This window comes from Stegostoma tigrinum, chromosome 8, assembly GCF_030684315.1.
Source record: "Stegostoma tigrinum isolate sSteTig4 chromosome 8, sSteTig4.hap1, whole genome shotgun sequence".
In the NCBI taxonomy this organism is placed as follows: Eukaryota; Metazoa; Chordata; class Chondrichthyes; order Orectolobiformes; family Stegostomatidae; genus Stegostoma; species Stegostoma tigrinum.
Genome location: NC_081361.1, coordinates 82,270,141 through 82,294,441, shown reverse-complemented (window position 1 = coordinate 82,294,441; position 24,301 = coordinate 82,270,141). Strand labels below are relative to the sequence as shown.

Below are 24,301 nucleotides of genomic sequence, written 5' to 3'. Positions count from 1 at the left end.
TTAGATCACAAGCAATACCGAGAGAACTAACCATCTGGGCAAATTTGGCTCAAAGCTTGGAGACAAAGAGTGGTGGTGGAACGTTGCTTTTCAGATCAGAGGCCTGTGGCCAACAGTGTGCCACAAGGATTGGTGCTGGGCCCTCTGCTTTTTGTCATTTATATAAATGATTTTAATGTGAATAGAGGAGGTATGGTTAGTACATTTGCAGATGACACCAAAATTGCTGATGTAATGGACAGCAAAGAAGTACAACAGGGCCCTTATTAGATGGGCTGATGGGTCGGTGGGCAGTGGAGTGGCAGATGTAGTTTAATCCATATAAATGAGAGGTGTTACATTTTAGTAGGGTAAATCAGGGCAGGACTTACAGTCTTAATGGTAAGATCATAGGGAGTGTTGCCAAACAGAGACATTGGGAAGTGGGCTCATAGTTCCTTGAAAGTGGAGTCACAGGTAGACAAGAATGCGTTTGGTACACTTAACTTAACTGATCAGTGAATTAAGCAGATGAGTTGGGAGGTAATGTTGCAAGTGAACAGGACACTAGCTCGCGGCCCAGGCAGCATCAGAGGAACAGGAAAATTCACGATTTGGGTCAGGATCCTAGAAACATACCTCGGCTCTGTTTTCTCCCCCCCAGGTTCAGGAACTCCCCACCTATGTCCAGGATAACACCCACACCCTACACCTGCTCCAAGACTTCCAATTCTCTAGCCCCTAACATCTCATCTTCACTATGGTCATCGAACTAAGAAAAGCCTATTTCTGAAGAAGGGTCCCAACCCAAAATGTTAACTTTCCTGCTCCTTTGATGCTGCCTGGGCTGCTGTGCTCCACCAGCTCTACACTGTGTTATCTCTGACTCCAGCATCAGCAGTTCTTACTATCTCTGAGAACATTGATTAGGCCATTTTGGAATACTGCATTTAATTCTAGCCTCCCTACTATAGGAAAGATGTTGTTAAACTTGAAAGAGCTCAGAAAAGATTTACAAGGATGTGGCCCAGGTTGGAGGGTTTGAGCTATAAGGGTGAAGCTGAATAGGCTGGTGCTATTTTCCCTGGAACATTGGAGGCTGAGGGGTGATTTTGTAGAAGTTTATAATATCAAGAGGAGCATAGAGATTGTGAATAGCCAAGATCTTTTTCCCAGTGTAAGGGAGTCCAAAACTAGCAGGCATAGGTTTAAGGTGAAAAGAGGAGGATTTAAACGGGACCTAAGGGGCAACCTTTCACACAAAGGGCAGTGCATGTACGGAACGAACTGCCAGAGAAAGTGGTAGAGGCTGGTATAATTACAACATTTAAAAGGCATCTGGACGGGTGTATAAGTAGGGATCATTTAAAGGGATAAGGGCCAAATGCTGGCAAATGGACTAGATTAATTTAGGATATCGATGGGGATGCAATGGCTGAGTGGTAGTATTGCTGGACCATTAATCTAGAGACCCAGATAGTGTTCTGGGGATCAAGATTTGAATCCCACTATGGCAGATGGTGGAATTTGAATTCAATAAAGTATCTGGAATTAAGAATCTAATGATGACTATGAATCCATTGTCGATTGTTGGAGAAGCTTATCTGGTTCACTAATTTCCCTCAGGGAAGGTAACTGCCATCCTTACCTGGCCTGGCCTACATGTGACTCCGGACCCACAACAATGTGGTTGATTCTTAACTGCCCTCTGGGCAATAAGGGATGGGCAATACATGCTGCCTGGCTAGAGAGACACCCTTATCCCATGAATGAATAAAGGAAAAAAAATCTGGTTGGCATGAATGAGTTGGACTGAAAAGTCTGTTCCCTCTGTTTCTGTGCTGTACATCTCAATGACTCTAAGATAGTAACAGGAAAATACAGGGTAGGAAAAAATAAACTGTTTCTATTCGTTGGGATTTGAGAACCAGGGAGCATAGTCTGAGAATTAGGGTCAGATCGTTTGGGAGGGATGTTAAGAAGCACAAAAATTGTAGATGTTTTGAACTCTCTTCTACAAATGGCAGTGGATGCTGGATCAGTTGTTAATTTTAAATCTAAGATAGATAATTTTTTCCTAAGGAAAGGTACGAAGGGATAGGGACCAAAATCAGGCAAATGGAGTTAGGCCCCCAATTAGCAATGATCTCATTGAATGATCGAACAGGCTTGAGGGGCTGAATGGTCTACTCCTGTTTCTATGTCCCTTAGTGGCCTACCTCTGTTCCTAATTTATGTTACCTAACTAAAACACGAACCTGACCAACCTCGGGATTCTGCTTCAGGGTGTACATGTGGACTTAGGATACAGAAGGGATTCAATAGAATGATTTCAAGAATCAGGAATTGTGGTAATACACACAGACTGGAGAAGTTGGCATTTTTCTCCTTGAAGCAAACACAGTTAAGAGGAGACTTGATGGAGGTGCTTCAAGTCATGCATAATTTAGTTAGGGTAAGTAAAGAAATGCTGTTTTTAGATTATAGATTATAGAACATTACAGCACAGTACAGGCCCTTCGGCCCTCGATGTTGTGCCGACCTGTCATACCAATCTCAAGCCCATCTAACCTACACTATTCCATGTACGTCCATATGCTTATCCAATGACGACTTAAATGTACCTAAAGTTGGCGAATCTACTACTGTTGCAGGCAAAGCGTTCCATTCCCTTACTACTCTCTGAGTAAAGAAACTACTTCTGACATCTGTCCTATATCTTTCACCCCTCAATTTAAAGCTATGCCCCCTCCTGCTCGCCGTCACCATCCTGGGAAAAAGGCTCTCCTTATCCACCCTATCTAAACCTCTGATTATTTTATATGTTTCAATTAATCACCTCTCAAACTTCTTCTCTCTAATGAAAACAGCCTCAAGTCCCTCAGCCTTTCCTCATAAGACCTTCCCTCCAGACCAGGCAACATCCCAGTAAATCTCCTCTGCACCCTTTCCAAAGCTTCCACATCCTTCTTATAATGCGGTGACCAGAACTGTACATAATACTCCAAGTGCGGCCGCTCCAGAGTTTTGTACAGCTTCACCATAACCTCTTGGTTGCGGAACTCGTTCCCTCTATTAATAAAAGCTAAAACACTGTATGCCTTCTTAACAGCCCTGTCAACCTGGGTGGCAACTTTCAAGGATCTGTGTACATGGACACCGAGATCTCTCTGCTCATCTACACTACCAAGAATCTTACCATTAGCCCAGTACTTTGCCTTCCGGTTACTCCTACCAAAGTGCATCACCTCACACTTGTCTGCATTAAACTCCATTTGCCACCTCTTATCCCAGCTCTGCAGCTTATCTATGTCTCTCTGCAACCTACAGCATCCATCGTCACTATCCACAACGCCACCGACCTTAGTGTCGTCTGCAAATTTACTAACCCATCCTTCTACGCCCTCATCCAGGTCATTTATAAAAATGACAAACTGCAGTGGACCCAACACCGACCCTTGCGGTACACCACTAGTAACTGGTCTCCAGTTTTGAATAACTGAAGGAGTGATTCCCAAGAGGCAGAGAGTTGGTGTGAATGACATTTTCAAAAAGCAGATGTGACTTGATTTTTTTAACACAAGCGGTAGGATTTGGAATATACCGCCTAATAAGTGTTTGATCCAGATTTAGAAATAAATTTGGGTAGATGTTTAGAAGAGGAAAAAAAATTGCGCTGGGGAAAGTGAACAGAAGTGTAGAGTCAACTGGATTTCTCTTCAATAGAGGCAATGCCATACAATGGACCAAACAGCCTCCTTTTGAAGTTTACTATTCTATGATATATGACGGCATTGGCTTTAGACTAAACATTTAGACAACAAAGGTCTTTTACCAGTCTGTGTGCAACCCTGTCACCTAACTATCAACTGCACTGTGAACTGGGAACCTCATCTCAGCAAGAACAGACATCGACGACAAGACATCACTTCCAGTGTGCCAGCCCAGCCTTCTGCTATCAGAGGTCCAGATTATTTGATGACAAAGACCTCAAACCCAGAACCATGCTCATGGGCTGCAAGGCAGTCATGTTGTTCATCGTCTTATCTGCATCAGAGACGGGGACAAATGTACAACAGACACGTCAAATCACCAGATCTTACAGGGTCGCAGCATTGAACTGCCTGACACAAAATTCCCAAAGCAAGGCCTCTACTCTGAGCTTCAGCACTGCAAGTAGTTATCAGGAGGGCAGAGGAAACATCTCTCAAGGTCTTCCTGGAAAAACAAAATGAACCATCCCTCCCAAATCATTGGAATTTCTTGCCCAGGGCCACACAAAATGGAGAAGCAGCATACATGAAGATACCAACCATTTTGAGCATTTTTGAAAGCTCGAGATGGGGGCCAAGTGCAAACAAATGAAGTGTCTGAAAACATGCTTGTCCAATACATCCACTCCCCTCGTCAAATGGCACCTAGCCACTTGTGTTAGGGTGTACTGATCCAACATTGGACTATTTTGTCACGACAGGATGAGCAACTCCTGAGTCAAAGTAAATCATTCATTATCCCAAGACACTGCCTAGGTCCTATGGGCCCAGTCATGCTTGTGAACCATTAAGGTCACTTGGTATTGCCTTTAAAATAGAATGGGCATTCCACAATTTCTTCCAAATTAACCCCAGGTTTTTGTCCCTTTCCAAGTGATTATATGACTGAAGTTTGAATTAATGAGGGGCAGGAACTTTGCCTTGTTTAGATAGGGTGGATCTGAAAGACCACGTTGCCCCCCCTTTTTGTATCTTCTAAGTTTCTCTGTAGCATCTTGACTTGTAAATTTTTGCCTCACCTGACGAAGGAGCATCGCTCCGAAGGCTTGTGATTTTAAATAAACGCTGGCATTGTGTGACTTTTGACTTTGTCCATCCCAGCCCAACACCCGACATCTCCACATCTTACATTTTTGCCGATTCGGGAAAAAAAAATCTCTGCGAGACAATCTTACTCAAGAATGAATGGAAAATATCAAATAAAGATTGGTCATTTAACCCACGCAATTAATCCAGTCATTCTACATACAATCTGTAGCCTGATCTATCATTGACTCCTCACAAATCGTTTCAGCTGACAGAAATTTTAACTTTTCTTTCTCCTTAACCTTAATTATTTAAAACTTTTGAGGCCTCACCTTCTGCTGCTAATGTTACCCATGCTACATTGACAATGTTCTCAAAGTGTTTAGATCAATAACTTCAATGGGGTAAAATTGGCAATAAATAATATTACACAACGGGCTGGTGCTTGATCTGATATTCGCTGCAAACAGCTGCCTGCTCCCTGATTGATTTTTCAGTTCGCAAATCACTCCTGTAAAATTATCCCTTTCAGGTATATTCACCTAAGAGAAATACACTAAGGTTCAATTTTAATTTCTGGAAAAAAAGCTTTGTAAAAATTTTCAGGCATAATGGTAATCGTTGGTGATTCAGAAGTTGAGAGTAATTTTCAGGGGATATTCAATTTGAATTTCCATAGGTGAAATGGTGGGAATTTGAACACATAACATTTTTTTAAAAGTGCAGGAATCATAAGCTGATCTTGGGAATGGTGAACACAAAACTATTGTTGATCGTCATGATTTATAAATGCCCTTTCATAGATCATAAAATTCTGACAGTGTGGAAACAGGCCCTTTGGCCCAACAAGTCCACACTGACCCTTAGAGCATCCCACTCAGACCTATCCCCCTATAACCTGCCTAAGATACATATCCCTGAACACTACGGGCAATTTAGCATGGCCAATCCACCTAAGCCTGCACATCTTTGGACTGTGGGAGGTAACAGGAGCACCTGGAGAAAACCCACACAGACAGGGGGAGAACGTGCAAACTCCACACAGACAGTCACCCGAGGGTGGATTTGAACCTGGGTCCTTGGTGCTATGAGGCAGCAATGCTAACCACTGAGCCAGCATGCTTGGTGTGAAACAGTGGTTAGAAGAATGAAAAGAAATAATTGTTATGAGGTAGTGAGGTGGTGGTCTGCAGGATTTCTAGGGTTGTCAGGGGAAGAGGGAGTTCCAGAGGATGGGGGGGGGCGCGTTTAATTGTGGTTTGTTGGGCATTCCATCTAGCCCATATGCATTACTGTAAATTAAGATTTAAGCTTGTGTTTTTTTGTCTTGCATTTGTATGGCTAAGCTAGGGTTGTGTTGAGGATTCTGGAGGGATTCCCAATGTAAGAGCTAGGGAGAATTCTCACTGTATGTTACTAAACATGTGTCATTAACTACTCATGCTGCCCCTGTGGCACCCATCACATCTGATTTTATCCTCAGCTTATGTGCTATTCCCAAAAGAATTCAGCACTCAGTGGATATCTGCCAAAAGTCAGACAGTTGTCAAACCCATGCCATCTTTAAAAAGCTGTTGTTCATCTGTAAAAGCATTGGCATTCTCAACCTGCCTTTTTCAGGGAAGAATACTTTCTGAAGATGCCTACGAAGGGAAAGCTGGAATCGTAATTGTCTGACTTGGAGCTACCAGACGAGATGGAAGTGAGGAGAGTGCTTCCCCTGGAGGATCAGCAGGGGATGCTGCACCACCAGACCCTGGCAACACGGACTGAGGTCACCACTCAGTTTAGTGCTATCTTTATGGTCCCAGAGGAATGGCAGACAGGGCTGTAAGAAGATCAAACAACTTCCACGCTCCACCAGGGTAAGTGCTCTCATCGTCATTCTCTGCAAAATTGCACTCTTTTTTTACTACTACTGCACCCAAAACACCACCCCCACCCCCCCAACCATGCTCTACAACTCTCACTGTTGCCTGCAACATCTTTCCTCGATCATTCTTACCCACCCTATTTCCTCACACCACTGACCCTGCATGGCCCCTATGCTGCCTCCTGACTCAGCTGGGGCACCTCATCACATTTCACCCACCTGCACCAGCACTACCAGCTCACTCAATTCCTCCCTTTGTCTCATTGCAGAAGGAAACAGCCTGCTGCAGGCGATGACTGGGGCTGCTGTGCATGTTGCTGTCACATGGTGTAGTTGTGAGAATGACATAGTACACTGTGTACAACAAAATGTCTGACCCTTGGACCGTGGACTGCTGACCAGTGAGGCAATAAGTCAGGATGTGTGACTGTGCTAACCGGTATAGAAAGAAGGCACTCATTTAGACAGTGTCTTATCAATATCAGTGACAAGCACTTGCTGTAAAAAAAATTCTGCAAGTTGTTTCTTCTTTTCTTGTCAATCTGTTCAGATCAACGTCCTCTGATTCTCAAAATATGAATTAGATGTATTTGATCCCTTGAGCCTGGTCTACCATTTGATAAGATCATGTGCTAATTTATTTATGGCCTTAACTCCACTTTTCTGCCTAAACCCAATACCTTTTCACTGCCCTATTAGGTAAGATTCGATCCAAGCTTCAACTTACTCGAGACTGCCTTCTGAACAACCCTGGACCTGCTTAATCATGTTTTTATGATTCATAGATGAGAACATCTTCTGCAATCTTTCTCCACTTGAATAATATACTGTTCTTCAAAGTGGATAGATTAAAATTTTCACACATTATATTCCATCTACCACGTCTTTATCCACTTACTTATCCTAACTATATCCTTTTGCATATTTCTTTTACTTCCTCACAATTTACTTTCCTAAGTATCATTGTACAATCAGTAAAGTTTGTAACTGTACATTCAGTTCCTTCTTTCAAGTTATTGTCGCAGGTTGTAAATAGCTAAGGCCATGGGTCTTGTGTACTTCACTCATTAAATGGCCCATTACTGTCTAGTCTGTTTCTTCTAGCTAACTAATGCTTTATCATCATTACTGTTCCATCCCCTACATCACAAACTCTTACTTTGTGTCATATGCCTACTGGAAATCCAAGTAGACATTAGCTACAGGGTCCTCTTTTCCAGTTTGCTTGCTACATCTTGAAAGAAATTGAATGAATTAGTGAAACATAATGCTCTTTTTACAAAACCATGTTGACTCTTCGTAATTGCATTGAGAGTCTCCAGGTACCCTTCTTTCCTAATGGTACATGGTAAATTATAGAATATAGAACATAGAACATTACAGCACAGTACAGGCCCTTCGGCCCTCGATGTTGTGCTGACCTGTCATACCGATCTCAAGCCCATCTAACCTACACTATTCCATGTACGTCCATATGCTTATCCAATGACGACTTAAATGTACCTAAAGTTGGCGAATCTACTACTGTTGCAGGCAAAGCGTTCCATTCCCTTACTACTCTTTGAGTAAAGAAACTACCTCTGACATCTGTCCTATATCTTTCACCCCTCAATTTAAAGCTATGCCCCCTCGTGCTCACCGTCACCATCCTGGGAAAAAGGCTCTCCCTATCCACCCTATCTAACCCTCTGATTATTTTATGTTTCAATTAAGTCACCTCTCAACCTTCTTCTCTCTCATGAAAACAGCCTCAAGTCCCTCCTATCTGGTCTCCCTCCTTTTTTGAACCGAGGAGTTACATTTCCTCCACTACAAACTGATGTGATGCTGTTCAGAATTTAAGGAATTTTAGAAAATTTAAGCTTATGTATCTATTATCTCAGAAGCCACCCCTTCTAAAGTCCTTGAACTAAGTCTTTCAAAACTTGACAGCCTTTAGTTCTAATAATTTTGTCATAGCGCTTTCCCTGGTGGTTAATTTTTTTTATGCCACTCCCTTCCTTTAACCTCTTGATTTATAATTATTTCTGGTCTGTCATTTGTCTCCTCATTAGTGAAGACCATAAGGCCATAAGATGTAAGAATAAAAGTAAGCTGTTTGGCCCCTCGACCCTGCTGTGTTATTCAATCGGATTATGACTGATCCAACATTCCTCATATCCACTTTCCTGCATTTTTCCTGTGATCCTTGATTCCTCTACTGATCAAGAGTCTATCTATCTCAGCCTTAAATATACACAGGAACTCTGCCCTAAAGCTCTCCAGGGCAAAGAGTTCCAAAGTCTCACAACGCTCTAGAGAAAAGAAATAATTTGTTATCTCAGTCTTAAATTGGCATCTTTTAACTCTGAGACTGTGCCTCTGGTCTCAGACTCTCCTATGAGGGGAATCACCCTCTCAGCACTTATCCTGTCAAGCCCATCAAGAGTGCAATATGTTTAATGACATTACCTTTCACCCTTCCAATTCCAGTGAGTAGAGTCTCAATCTATTTAGCTGTTGCTCATAAGACAATCTCTCCATATCAGGGATCTTCATAGCATGTGAAATAATATCTTTTCTTGAAGGGAAAAGATGCTAAATACCTGTTCAATTCATCCACAATTTCCTTATGTTCCGCTACAATTACTGACTGTTATGCCATTAGAATTAGCCTTTTTTAATCTACCCAATCAGAAATTTGTGATTTTGTAAGCTTCCATCTTATCTCCAGACCATCTCTGCTGTGAAGTGGAAATCTTCACACAAGTCAGTCTGTATTCCTCATTCATCATTATACACTTATGTACCCTCAATACATTGGCAGCCCTCCTGAAGTGTGGTTCCCAGAACTGAATACAATACTCCAGCTTGACCCTTTCCAGTGTCATTGTAGATTAAGTTTATAAACTAGAAGTTACATAAATTTTGAGATAACGTGCAGTACAGAGTCTTGGTTGATGATACAGCTTTTACTCCCCCAATTAGAATATAAAGTGTAAAATGCATTTATAACAAACAAATTTAACATAAATAATGACTATTGTCTGATACCTTTAAGTATTGTCAATGGTTAGAAATAATTATACACATCATGACAGCTGTACAAGCAAGTTGCAGGTTGACTTATTACTCTGAAGTTACCTTACCTTATCAAGAGAGAATGTTTTTGTTAAGGCAAAGGCCCAACCTGCCTTAAACGCTCGTCGAATCATTGCTGCATTGGTCGTTGGAGGGGCACTGGCCAAACCAAAGGGATTCAGAAATTTCAACCCAGCTATCTCTATGCTGATATCCACAAGATCGATAGGTGTATAAAAAAGGGGGAGCTCAGGTTTCTCAGATATGTGGCAACCATGTAAAGACTGTAAATAGAAAAAAATGCATAAAATTAAAAAGTGCAGCTTTTTAAATGAGTTAATAAATTTCAGCTTTGAAATAATATTAAATTTAGAAACATTTTTCATGTATTGTATCTTTGTAAGCGCTTCCAAAATTTTATTTGCTTTATTATTGTCACATGTACCTAAGTACAGTGAAACATTTTGTTTTGCATGCAGATCGTACCATTCAAAGTGCATTAGGATAATAGGGCAGAGTGAAGAATACAATGTTACAGCACAAAGAGTGAGATCCACATTCAATTTACAATGTGAGAGGTCCATTCTGAAGTCTAATAATGATGGGTGAAGGAGCTGTCCTTGAATCTATTCATACAAGCATACAAACGCTTATGTCTTCTGTCTAACAGAAGAGAGGTGAAAGAGAACTAAGATGAAGGGATCTTTGATTATATTGGTTGCTTTCCTGAGGGAGCGGCAAATATAGGTGGAGTCAATGGATGCTTTATGCAATGGACTGGGCTGTGTCAACAACTCTCTGCAGTTTCTTGTGGTCTTGGGAACAGCAGTTGCCAAAAAATGCTGTGATGCATCTGCATTGGATGCTTTCTCTGGTGCATCTATAAAAACTGGTAAGAGTCCTTTGGACATGCTTGCATTTAATGGATCACAGTGAATTGGATGAAAATATAAAAATGATCTTACTTTTGAAAAAGAACTGACATGTATAGAAATATGGACAATTAAGTTTTTTTTTCAATCTACCACAAAGATAAATTACAATACTACATCAATCATTACGTCTGTTTGATGATTTTCAATTCAGCATCTAAACAACTTGCCTAATGTTGAACTAACATCTAAATGTTCATTACTCCAACACCTTATGTAAAGACCTAAATAATTCCAGTGGTTGGGACTTCTGATCTACTTAAATAATTGCAGAATCTCAGCACTATGTAATTGTTACAATACTCTTAAGTGCATGGTAATTGTTTAAAATTATGTGATATAACTTAGTTGTGCTTTCATTATAGATACCTAAAATTAAAATAAGTAGACATATTGAAATGCAAGGAGAACTGCAATGATAGCGGCTTTCAAAATAATTGGACAATTATCTGAAGAGAAAATATCTGAAAGGCTTCAGGGGAAAGGCAGGAATATGGGGAAGGGTGAGTTGACCTCGCATAACGTCAGTGCACACACTGTGAGCTCCATGCCTACTTCTGTGCTCTCCAATTCAACCAGAATTGAGGACAGACTGTCGATCAGTGTCAGATGTTAAATTTTTTAAGATGTCTGCAGTTATGAAAGAGGAAAGAAATGTCAACCATTGCCATCAGTGATAAATATTAAAGAGTGCTCAAACTATCATCGGACCCTCACCTTTTTCCGAAACATAAATCACAATTTCAACATATTACATGGATGAGTATACTACATTGTAATTTTCACATCTTTAGAATAGTAAAAAACAGCATAACTTTCATTTTAATATAATCTTGTACAAATTTGGTTTCTGTTATTCCAGTAGAAAACGGTATTTTTAATGTTAAAGATTTTACATGGCTTGACCCATTTAATTTGCTTTTACAAAACAAAATATTATGTAACTAAGATTGTACAATTTGGCTACCAACATTTTGGAAATCACTAAACATGCTTTGCTAAGGACCATTCTTATTCCTGTCTCACAAACTGAAATTTCCAGATTTCAAAATAAATAATTCAACAAAGTAACTATTCAATAGCAGAGTGCCGGAAAGCATATTTTTTTTCAGTACATTATTTTATATATTTTAATACCTTCATGTCAGTTTTCTCCTTGAGGAACGTAGGCCCTACCAACAGTCCGGAATTATACATATTTTGGCAGGATAAGCTGAATCTTGTTGATGCAGCCTATGAATGTTCTCTTGATTCAATGGGATGTGTTACAGACTCAAAGGGGCAACACAATAATTTTCATTTCTGGTCCTCTCAGTTGTTTTCAACCATTTTAGATGCAATATCTTAAACATTTTGTATGTTGTTTCTGTAATGAATTAGCAATTAGCACTAACAATTTTTTTGGTAAGTTTAAATCAAAGAAGACAATAAGCTGTTTTTACACAGTACGCAAAATGTGAAAGCAATGTAGCACTTACTCCCTGAAACACACTGCCTAGAATTTTGCCAAAAGCTTGCCATCCCTGAATGAGAAGCTAGAGCTGAGTTGTCTTATTGAGCTATGGTAGTCCGTGGAGTGTAGGTACACCTAGACTGTTATTGGGAAGAAAGCTCCAGGACCTCCAGTGACAGGGAAGGAACAATAATTTAGTTCTGAATGAGGATGCTGTATACCTCGGAGGGAATGCTCCCAGACAGATTCACTCTGCCCTGTCCTTAGAATAATAGGATTTGTTATTTCAAGCCAGTTTTGATCATGTGACCATAGAATCACTGCTTCCATCGTCCACACAGATGATTCAATGTCATAAGCAATGAGTAATAATTGTGACCATTCAAAACTGGTTGTGAAAGAAAGAGCTTCTCTAATCTCAGATAATAAAATGTGAGGCTGGATGAACACAGCAGGCCCAGCAGCATCTCAGGAGCACAAAAGCTGATGTTTTGGGCCTAGACCCTTCATCAGAGAGGGGGATGGGGTCAGGGTTCTGGAATAAATAGGGAGAGGGGGGGGGCGGACCGAAGATGGAAAGAAAAGAAGATAGGTGGAGAGGAGAGTATAGGTGGGGAGGGAGGGAGAGGATAGGTCAATCCAGGGAAGACGGACAGGTCAAGGAGGTGGGATGAGGTTAGTAGGTAGGAGATGGAGGTGCGGCTTGGGGTAGGAGGAAGGGATGGGTGAGAGGAAGAACAGGTTAGGGAGGCAGAGACAGGTTGGATTGGTTTTGGGATGCATTGGGTGGAGGGGAAGAGTTGGGCTGGTTGTGTGGTGCAGTGGGGGGAGGGGACGAACTGGGCTGGTTTTGGAATGCGGTGGGGGAAGGGGAGATTTTGAAGCTGGTGAAGTCCACATTGATACCATTGGGCTGCAGGGTTCCCAAGCGGAATATGAGTTGCTGTTCCTGCAACCTTCGGGTGGCATCATTGTGGCACTGCAGGAGGCCCATGATGGACATGTCATCTAAAGAATGGGAGGGGGAGTGGAAATGGTTTGCGACTGGGAGGTGCAGTTGTTTATTGCGAACCGAGCGGAGGTGTTCTGCAAAGCGGTCCCCAAGCCTCCGTTTGGTTTCCCTAATGTAGAGGAAGCCACACCGGGTACAGTGGATGCAGTATACCACATTGGCAGATGTGCAGGTGAACCTCTGCTGAATATGGAAAGTCATCTTGGGGCCTGGGATAGGGGTGAGGGAGGATGTGTGGGGGCAAGTGTAGCATTTCCTGCGGTTGCAGGGGAAGGTGCCGGGTGTGGTCGGGTTGGAAGGCAGTGTGGAGCGAACAAGGGAGTCACGGAGAGAGTGGACTCTCCAGAAAGCAGACAAGGGTGGGGATGGAAAAGTGTCTTGGGTGGTGGGATCAGATTGTAGATGGCGGAAGTGTCGGAGGATGATGCGTTGTATCCGGAGGTTGGTGGGGTGGTGTGTGAGAACAAGGGGGATCCTCTTTGGGCGGTTGTGGCGGGGGCGGGGTGTGAGGGATGTGTTGCGGGAAATGCGGGAGACACGGTCAAGGGCGTTCTCGACCACTGTGGAGGGAAAGTTGCGGTCCTTGAAGAACTTGGACATCTGGGATGTGCGGGAGTGGAATGCCTCATCATGGGAGCAGATGTGGCGGAGGCGGAGGAATTGGGAATAGGGGATGGAATTTTTGCAGGAGGGTGGGTGGGAGGAGGTGTATTCTAGGTAGCTGTGGGAGTCGGTGGGCTTGAAATGGACATCACTTGCAAGCTGGTTGCCTGAGATGGAGACTGAGAGGTCCAGGAAGGTGAGGGATGTGTTGGAGATGGCCCAGGTGAACTGAAGTTTGGGGTGGAAGGTGTTGGTGAAGTGGATGAACTGTTCAAGCTCCTCTGGGGAGGAAGAGGTGAACAGCAACTCATATTCCGCTTGGGAACCCTGCAGCCCAATGGTATCAATGTGGACTTCACCAGCTTCAAAATCTCCCCTTCCCCCACCGCATTCCAAAACCAGCCCAGTTCGTCCCCTCCCCCCCACTGCACCACACAACCAGCCCAGCTCTTCCCCTCCACCCAATGCATCCCAAAACCAATCCAACCCGTCTCTGCCTCCCTAACCTGTTCTTCCTCTCACCCATCCCTTCCTCCCACCCCAAGCCGCACTTCCATTTCCTACCTACTAACCTCATCCCACCTCCTTGACCTGTCCATCTTCCCTGGACTGACCTATCGCCTCCCTACCTCCCCACCTATACTCTCCTCTCCACCTATCTTCTTTTCTCTCCATCTTCAGTCCGCCTCCCCCTCTCTCCCTATTTATTCCAGAACCCTGACCCCATCCCCCTCTCTGATGAAGGGTCTAGGCCCGAAACATCAGCTTTTGTGCTTCTGAGATGCTGCTGGGCCTGCTGTGTTCATCCAGCCTCACATTTTATTATCTTGGATTCTCCAGCATCTGCAGTACCCATTATCACTGTTTCTCTAATTCCTCTTGTTTAGATTTGGGGTTTCCAGTTACTATATTTGGGGCGCCCATTGTATTTGAGTTTCTGTAACTAAGAAACTGTAATAGCAGCTGTAAGCTTCACAAGTGATCTTGCACTATTAATGTCACTTCAAAGGACCATCCTCACCTTGGACATTTAAACTTTTATAACTTTCTGGAGATGTAAATTAGCTCTTGCATGAGCTAAAAGCACTGAAGATTGGCTCATTGCTGGATTCCAAAATTGGCTCAGCAGATGGCTCATATTCTTTGCTTTCTCTCTGCAGGTGCTGCCAGAACTACTGTGCTGCTCCAGCATTTTCAGTTTTTGTTCATATTCAATGCTGTTTTCTCTACATAAAATTGTCCGCTGTCTTTATATAATCAAGACATATGCCATGAGTGAGATAGATGCATTAGTGCACAGATTTTCTTAAATTTCTTACTTTCAAGCTAATAGCTCTTTTTCTAAGTAAAGTTGTACAACAAGAGGACATGATTAAAAACTCTCCGTGGAATAAAATTTGCTTTTTTGAAAAGGGCTATACCTATGCATGGATTAAACAAATTAGATCTTCTGACCACAAATCTGCTGTCGTTTTTCATTTGTGCTCCATTATTAAAAAGTTTTATTTTAAATCAACCTGAGCAAGGACATGTTATGCCACACTTCTAGATGGTATAAATTTAAGGTGAGAGTGGAAAGATTTAGAATGAACCCAAAGGGCAACTTTTTCACACAGAGGGTGGTGCATGTATGGAATGAACTGCCAAAGGAAGTGGTGGAGGCTGACCTGGATGAGCATCTCAATAGGAAGCATTTAGAAGGATACTGGCCAAATGCTGGCAATGGGACTAGATTAATTTAGATTAATCTGGTCAACATGGACAAGTTGGACCAAAGGGTCTGTTTCCATGCCATACATCTGTATGACTCTGTGATTCTAAATGTGATTCAACCCATATCTTCTAGGTTAGAGGTTGGGTCACTACCACCATCCCTCAAGATCCTCAACCTATGCTCTATTATATGCTAATTATTGTGAGGGGCATCATGATATTTTAATGGTGTCACATCTAATGACAACAGATACTTCAAGCTATTTAACAATCATGGATAAGGCCACCGCAATTCATTTATATCTCATTCTCCATCCATATGCCCTTTTCTCATCCAATTCTATTGCCATCAATGTTCACCCCGGAAAAGAACCACCCTCCACATGACATACAATTGCATTTTTGAAAATAAAAACTGACTAGCCTTTAATCATTTCTTTAGCACAGCTTTTCTGCCACAATTGATTTGCTCAAACAAATATTCATCTTTAATATCTTAAACGCTACAAAGTAACAAATTTCACCATGGCTATTTACCCGAATATGGCCCTCATCTTTGTTCTCTGAAGTCCTAATTATGCAGATTTGAATTAACATGCCATTCACCACCAATTTCACTTGTACTTTGTAAAGAATCACATGGAGTCCTGCTGTCATCTGCTAAAACAGTTTATTATCCCCGGTTTATCATGAAATGGAAAGATTTGTTATTTTCCCTGTTGCAAACCATTTTCTGAAACCCTACACAATGTCCCCACCCAAAAATAACACATTTAAGCTCACAGTTTGCTTCTTAGTCACTGATATCAATATTACCCCATTAACTTTCTATTCCATTTCCCTCCCGTCTATTAGTGCATTATTGCAAACCTTCTTTAATGTTACCTCTGCCTTCTCACTGGACTCACAGCTTTCTCCATCCTTCTCTTCTGTCTCCCTTCATACACTTTCTGAGCTCAACTTGCCAATGGGGACCACCCAGCTCCTTTAATGTTACTAAACTGTTGACCACTCAAATTTCCTTCCTGGCTTCAGGGTTTTGGAAATATTGAACTAATTAATTTTTACACTCTTTCACAAAAATACCCTGACACCCACACACAATGAATTTGAGATCCAAACTCTCACTAAATGTTATTAATCTCACACACCTTTTGTCAAACTGTAATAAAGAGTTTTCTTTCTTCAAGTTGACCACAAAGCCAGGACTTTATTTCTGTTAATTGTCAGCAGCCCAACAATTTCCCATTAATATTTCCACCCATCCAGTTCTAGCATTCTGAGTTCCCTCAATTTGCTCCTCTACCAATGGTTGTTTCTGCTGTGGCCTAAACTTTCAAGTCTGGAATTCCCCAATACCTCTGTACCTTTCTACCTCACTTACCTACTTTTTGGTAATTATTAAAACATACTTATTTTGTATCAGTTTTTACTGTGGAGAAAGCAATGGAGCCCAGAAACTGCAGAAAAAAATGAACTTTGATGCTTCATAGATGGTTCACATTACAGAAGAGGAAGTTCGAGAGTTCTTAGAGAATATAAAGGTTGATACTTTTCCAGAACCTGATCTAATATATCCCTGAAGGTTTGGGGAAGCAAGGGAGAAAATTATGAGACCCCTCTGCATCATCTACTACAATGGGCGAAGTGCCTGATGGAGGGTTGGCTAATGTTGTACCTTTGTTTAAGAAAGGCTGTAAGGAGAAATCGGGGAACTATAGACCTGTGACCCTGACTTCAGTTGTGGGTAAATTGTTGGAGGTGATTATAAAAGATAGAACTTATGGACACTTAGAGAAGCAAAAATTGATTATGGATAGTCAGTATAGTTTTATGCGAGGAAAATGATGTCTTACAAACTTGATTGAATTTTTTTCAGTTAACTGCACAAAAGATTGATGAGGGCAGAGTAGTAGACATTATTTATTTGTATTTTAGTAAAGCCTTTGACAAGGTTCCATATGGTAGACTAATTAGTAAAGTGAGGTCACATAGGATTCAGGATGAGCTTGCCAATTGGATACATAATTGGCTTATCAATAGGGGACAGAAAGCAATGGTGGGGGTAACACGGTGTAGAGCTGGATGAACACAGCATGCCAAGCAGCATCAGAGGAGCAGGAATGCTAAAGTTTTGGGTCAATAACTTTCTTCAGGTGGAGGGTTGTTTTTCAGACTGGAGGCCTGTGACCAGTAGTGTTCTACAGGGATGGGTTCTGGATCCTCTTTTGTTTGTCACTTATATAAATTATTGGGATGAGAATATAGAAGGCATGTTTGTGGAGTTTGCGATGAAACCAAAATTGTTGACACTGCAGGCAGTGATGAAGGTTTTCTAAGATTACAGAGGGATCGCGATCAAATGAGCCACTGGGCTAAAAAACTCCAGATGGAGTTCAATCTGGATAAATGCAAGATATTGCATTTTGGTACAACAAAAAAGAGTAGGGCTTTACAATTAATGGTAGGGCCTGGGGTAGAGTTGTGAAACAGAGGGACTTGGCAGTGCAGGTACATAATTCTTTGAAGTTCGCATCACAAGTAGACAGAGTGATTAAAAAGGTGTTTGGCATACTTGCCTTCATTGTTCAGCCCTTTGAGTGTAAGAGTTGCAAAGTCATATTGGGGTTGTACAGGACATTGGTGAGGCCTCTTTTGGAATATTATGTCAAGTTATAGAAAGGATTTTATCAAGCTGGAGAGAATTCAGAAGAGATTTACCAGGATGTTGCCTGTAAGGGTGGTCTGAGTTATAAAGAAAGGCTGAACAGTTTGGGACATTTTTCACTGGAGCATAGGAGATTGAGAGGTGACCTGATAGAAGTTTATAAGATAATAAGGGATATAGATAAGAGTTAATGGTAGTTGTCTTTTCTCTATAACACTGGATTTCAAGACTTGAGGGCACATTGTTAAAGTGAGAGGAGAGAAATTTTAAAAAGACATAAGAATTTTACACAGAGGGTAGTTTGCATGTGGAATGAACTTCCTGAGAAAGTGGTATGTGTAATTACAACGTTTAAAAGATTTTGGGATAAGTACATGGATAGGAAAAGCTTGGAGGGGTATGGGCCAGGGGCAGGCAGGTGGGACTAGTTTAATTTGGGATAATGTTCGGCACAGACTGGCTTAGACCAAAGGAATTGATTTCATGCTGTATGATTGTATGACTCTGTATTTCTTTGACTAAGGTTTTTGGAATCTGCCCTAATACCGCCAAAGTGACTCAGTGTTAAGTTTTGTTTTATAGTGTCAATGTGAAACATTTTGAGATACTTTCTGATATCTAAGTGGAATTTGTTGCTGTTTGGTCAACCTTGACAACAGTACTTAATATTTTCACAACATGTTGGATGTCTTTATAAAACTAACAGTACCTCACTGAAGACCCAGTGAAATCAATGTTTTTGTACGACAATTTTATTTTTGCTGAATTGCATGTATTCGATTTCTTAGGACTCCAAGTCACCACCATCTCCTGTTTAAGGCCAGTGATGTCACTGCTGTTGTTCCCCAGTATTGTCAAATTCCTATGCTGTTGACGAACTTATTTTATTTGCCATCGCAGGATGATGAGCTCCCTTTGCAGATGCATCCCACATGACTATTATTACCCATGGTGCATCATTCTTGACCAACTTATGTTCATCAGAAGAACAAGTCAATTGTCATTTTTGCTTTTCTCCCATCACTGCAAATCAGCGGTCGCTTTGTATTTAATTTTCTTCAGTGAATCCCTATTTTTAATTAATATTCCCCAGAGAATCTCTTATCCTTAATTAATATTGTTGGCACAGGCACGGATGTTTATTTAATTAATATTGCAAATGCACAAAAAGCTACTCAATCTATTACCATCATACTTCATTTTTGATGCTAACTTTCTCCCCAATTTATTTTATTTATTTATCCCAGGCATATTCAATTTTGTTCAACTTATTTGTTGCTTTTCCTAGTTAATGCTGTTCTGATGAATCATCTGTGTTCATTTACGTAACCTCTCGCAATTCTATTTTTATCTTTGACAACTGGATTTATATTTTTCTGTGCCCTTTTTCATTCTTTTCCTATTCTTTCCAACAAACGTCCCCTACTCCATTTTCTGTCCTCTCCTCAGACCATTCTTCAGCATCTTCTCTGTCTCAACTACTCAACCATTTCATATCCTCTTGCCCATCCCATTTGTTCCAGTTGTGCTGCTGTACACATTTGACTCCCAGTGCTGATCTAGTGACCTCTTCCTTTCATTCTTGGATGATGGCATTGCTAGCTGGCCCAGAAATTATTGTCCAGAGGATAACTAAGAGTTGACTGTATTTCTAAAGTTAAAAGTGGGCCAGAACGAGTAAAGATGGTGGCCTTCCGTCCAGAAAGTTGGGTTTTTACAGCAATCAACAGTAACTGCCGTTGGATTAACTTTTTAAAAATAATTTCTACTTTTCATCAATAAAATTTTTGCCATCTGCTCTGGCAGGATTCATACCCATGACCCCAGAATATTAGCCTTGGGTTCTGCATTTGTAGTCTACTGAGGTTGCACGAGAGTCGTAGAAATAGAGAGAAGAGAGATAAGAGGAAAGAGAAATCAAGTAGATTTCTTTAGGCGTGTACCTTCACTTTTCATGGCCAAAACATTTCTAAATGCATACACCAATGAGGCAGCAAAAAGAGAAACACATGCATTGTACAGAGACATAGGCTTATAGCCAATATTTGCTCTTGCTAATTCAATTATTTCCTTTGAAATTATATTAACAATGTAAATGCTAAGTATTAATAATAAGTGAGGACTAAGTAAACAATCGTAAAATGACCAGATCACACACTTTCATTATTTCACATTCACTAACATTGCTTCATCTGTAGGCTGCACAAAACTTCCACCTGGAGCCCCAAAGACTGAATGTGATTTTTTAAAACATCAGCTCCGACTACACTGGTATCTCCGGACCAGTGTAACCCACCAGATAGGCAGAAACTAACTAACTAAAGCAATACTTGCTGAGCCTGGGAATTCCGAACTGGTATGGGTGAGGGGCTGGAACTTGGACAGTCTTTTATAAGGCTAACAATGTCAATGGGCAGTGGGTATCAGGACATATCTGTGTGGGGTTAACCAATCAGGGTGGGGGTGTTACTCAGCCAGAGAGTTCCAGTTCTCTGAATCCAAGAGTATTTGGCATATCAATGTTACAAGTACACCCAAACAAGTGAGGTCTATTGGCCCTTAAATTGATGAAAGTGGGTCTGGTCAAAGTGGCATTGATTGTGGGATAAAAGAGAGATTTATCTTCAAAAGCCACTGAGGTGAGGATAATGATTTGTAAGAGTACTGGGGAAAGAGTTGTTAAATATTATGAGTAGAATTCCTAGTGGGATGGGAACTGTGGAGGCGATGTTGTGGTATCAGGCAGCTCTATTGTTTTGGGGATCAAAGAGCAATAAGAGGTGGTGGTGGGGGGGGATGGGTTTGAAGTGTGGACGAGGATAGGGGAGGTACAAAGCATGCAAACAAAAGCTGGTAGTCAACAGACATACTGGAAAAGGAAAGCAGTTTCTGAAACTGGGAAGTAGCAATGTTTCTGAGGCCTGGAATTAGCAACAGGTTTTAAGGGGAAGGAAGCAAAGGAGAATGAAACCTGTTTCCCATGATTGCCTTTCTGGCATGAAGGTAAGGAACCTGCTCCACTTACTTAAATTGCTTAATGGGCTTTGACTCCAATTGAAGGTAGTTTATACCAAAAAAACAATTAGTGGAAATCCAATTTTTCGAGATAATATCTACAGCTATGTTCCTGGCCATCACAAGAGAGTTGGTTTTAAATCCTATAAAGATTGGCTTGGTGAAAGGATAGTAAATATTTTCAGAGCCAGTAATCCGTTTCTGGATCATAGCCAGGAACACCACTTATGAGTTGTGTTTTGCTAGTGGCAAGAAGCAAGGAGAGAAAATGTGGACAATCATAAGTTGAGTAGGTAGAGAGTGGGCAGCCTCCCAGTTGACCAACCTCACACCTGGTGTATTCTTAGGGATGGTGGGTAGATCCTTGATGCTACCTGACCAATGCCTGTTGGCTCACACTAGTAGAGTCTTTGCAGCTCCACCAGGATAGGTGGCCACTTCTGAACCAGGCCAGTTTTGGTGAGTCCACCCCAACATGGAGGTGGCCTTGCAAGCTTGGAGGCAAGGTTTCAGAGCTGTTGGGTTTTTGGATGCACAGAAGAAAAATCTCCAAGTGATACTCATTGAACTGGCAGTTTCTGCACACAGCAGAGGGAAAAGGTCATACAAACATAGAGGCATATGCATTAGAAGCAAAAGCAGGCCATTCAGCCTCTCAAGCCTGCCCAGCTATTAAATAAGTTCATGGGTGATTTGATTGTGACCTCAAATCTACATTTGCTATGGACTGCTCATAATGTTTTACTTCTTTATTTATCAAGAATAACGAAGGGCTCTGCTTCCACCACCATTTCATGGGAAAAAACACAAAATTCCAAAGACCCATAACCTTTGTTTAAAAAAAAACACTCATCTCCGTTTTAATTGGGCAACTCCTTAAATAGTGGCCCCTAATTCTGAATTCTCCCTTAGGAGGAAATATTCTCTAGTTGTCCACCCTGTTAAGATTGCTCAGGATTTGATATGTTTCAGTCAAATTCCTTTTACTCTTCTGAGCTCCATCAGACACAAGCCGAGTCAAGGATCTGCTAAATAGTTGGTAGAATGCACAAAACTACCTCAGTTGGAGCCGAATACATTGTAGTTATTTGCTTTCCTCTGTGGAACAGGCAGCTAATCCACATCTCAGTCTATCCCAGCATTAGGAAAGCACCCAGGAGACATCTCAATGTGGTTGTCCTCCATTGTCATTCTCTTCTACCGCTCCAACTTAACCAGCACACAGCTAGAAAACTTCATTCCAGTGTTGCTTTCTTTCCTCTGTTTTCTAGTTCTGTCTTACAGTTATATTTGTCCTCTCTTTTGTTTTCTTTCATTTGCTTTTCTTAGCCTTGTTATTTTCTTTTTTGCATGTCAGATGGTATGAAAAGTAATACATTCCCCAACACATTCTAAAAATGTTAAGGTCTGAAATGGTTATTACTGAGGATTGCATTAAGTTCTGCCTCATATTACGACATCATATAGACTTTGTTGGAGAGTAGATTAAGATCGTGAAGGAGTCAGGTCCACAATCTAGGTGCTCCTTGTAATTTTGGCAATAATGTCTCTTACATCAGTGCTGATATGCAATAAACTATATCTTCTTTAAGACAAGACCTCTTTTCACCAGATTATCGAGTGGTTTCTCTCGATCACAATAGACAAAAAATGGCAGTATAGATCCCCAGCCTAAAGGAGGTTGATTGAAACATTATGGTGACCAAGAACCCAGATAGGCCATACAACGTAAGAAATGATAAGGAATTATCATACAGTATGATTGCAGAGGTGCAAATTGGCATGTGGTTGAGCTGTACCCTATACCTACCCATTGTGAACAATCATGAAGACAGACTCATACAACAAAGTTGTTTGCAGTGAGGCCTGACCATCTCAGTTCTCTTTAGCATTTCCAGCCACTGTATAGATCTCTTATGTCCATGCACGACAGCAATGTCCAGAATCAGTTGTCGATGTGACGGCATGATAATTGGTCACATGGAACCATTAAACAGCTATGCAACTGCACAACTTAATGAAACTTTGTTGCTCATACAGTGGGAAGGGGCCTTTAACACTTCATGGTTTAACTGAGGGTGAGAGATTGTAGACACAATGTGCCCATCAGCATCTCTGCTTACCTTCCATCTCCTAATCTCTTGTTTATCATCTTTCTATTTCCATTGTACCTCCACCATCTCCATCCAGTACCCATTTCTCCACATGCCACACCTTCACTCATGACACTGATCTGACATTTTCTCCTCTGCACTATGTATTCAGCCCATTATTCCCCTTTTTCACTTTGTTGTGCTGCTATTCACAACACCATTTATCTTCCATCTACAGCCCCAAGAAATCTATGCAACATTAGGTGATGTGAAGCCAGATGTCTCCTTCTCCTCTATAGTTTCTCTTCCTTTCTTTCACTTCTCACTCCGGATCCCCATCCGTTCCTCTCAGCCTTGTTTTCAAAGTTTCTTTTGTAATCAAGTATTTAGAGAAGAAAATATCCACCTTCTCCTTCAATTATTGCCTCCTGCAGTCTCATAAGTGTCATTAGCCTTTCCTGGAACAACAACCTGTGGGTATGGTAATTAGCTGATTTTCTTTATTCAACATTTTCTTTTAAAGGACTGAAATGACATTACAAACAGCAGTTTCCTGCTTCTCTGATGCTGCCTGGCCTGCTGTGTTCATCCAGCTCTGCACCTTGTTATCTCAGATTCTCCAGCATCTGCAGTTCCTACTATCCCTGAGTTTGTGCTATCTGGTCACTCGGTTCCCTCTGGTCTATAAAATGTTTTTATGCTGCAACTGTACAAAACGCTAGTTCAGCCTCATTTGGAATATTGCATGCAGTTCTGGTCGCCCCATTACAGGAAGGATGTGGAAGCATTTGAAAAGATGCAGAGGAGATTCACCAGGATGTTGCCTGGTTTGGAACGCAGGCCCTATGAAGAAAGGCTGAGGGACTTGGGTCTGTTCTCATTGGAGAGAAGGAGGCTAAGAGGGGATTTAATAGAGACGATCAATAAGATGATCAGAGGATTAGATATGGAGGAGGGTGTTTTTCCAAGGATGATGACTTCCACTTGTACAAGGGGGCATAGCTACAAATTGAGGGGTGATAGATTTAAGACAGATGTCAGAGGCAGGTTCTTTACTCAGAGAGTGGTAAGGGTGTGGAACGCCCTGCCAGCCAATGTAGT

General features: G+C 41.5%; 1 protein-coding gene across 5 annotated transcripts in view; it reads right to left on the bottom strand.

Annotated features, from left to right (window-relative positions):
* dpyda.1 (dihydropyrimidine dehydrogenase a, tandem duplicate 1) overlaps window positions 1–24,301 on the bottom strand; it is an 837,290-nt gene that overhangs the window by 297,175 nt on the left and 515,814 nt on the right. For all 5 annotated transcript variants that reach the window (XM_059648043.1, XM_059648046.1, XM_059648045.1 and 2 more), the window contains one exon: window positions 9,780–9,995. In XM_059648043.1, the coding sequence (XP_059504026.1) occupies window positions 9,780–9,995 (216 nt within the window). The remainder of the gene's footprint in view (window positions 1–9,779; window positions 9,996–24,301) is intronic.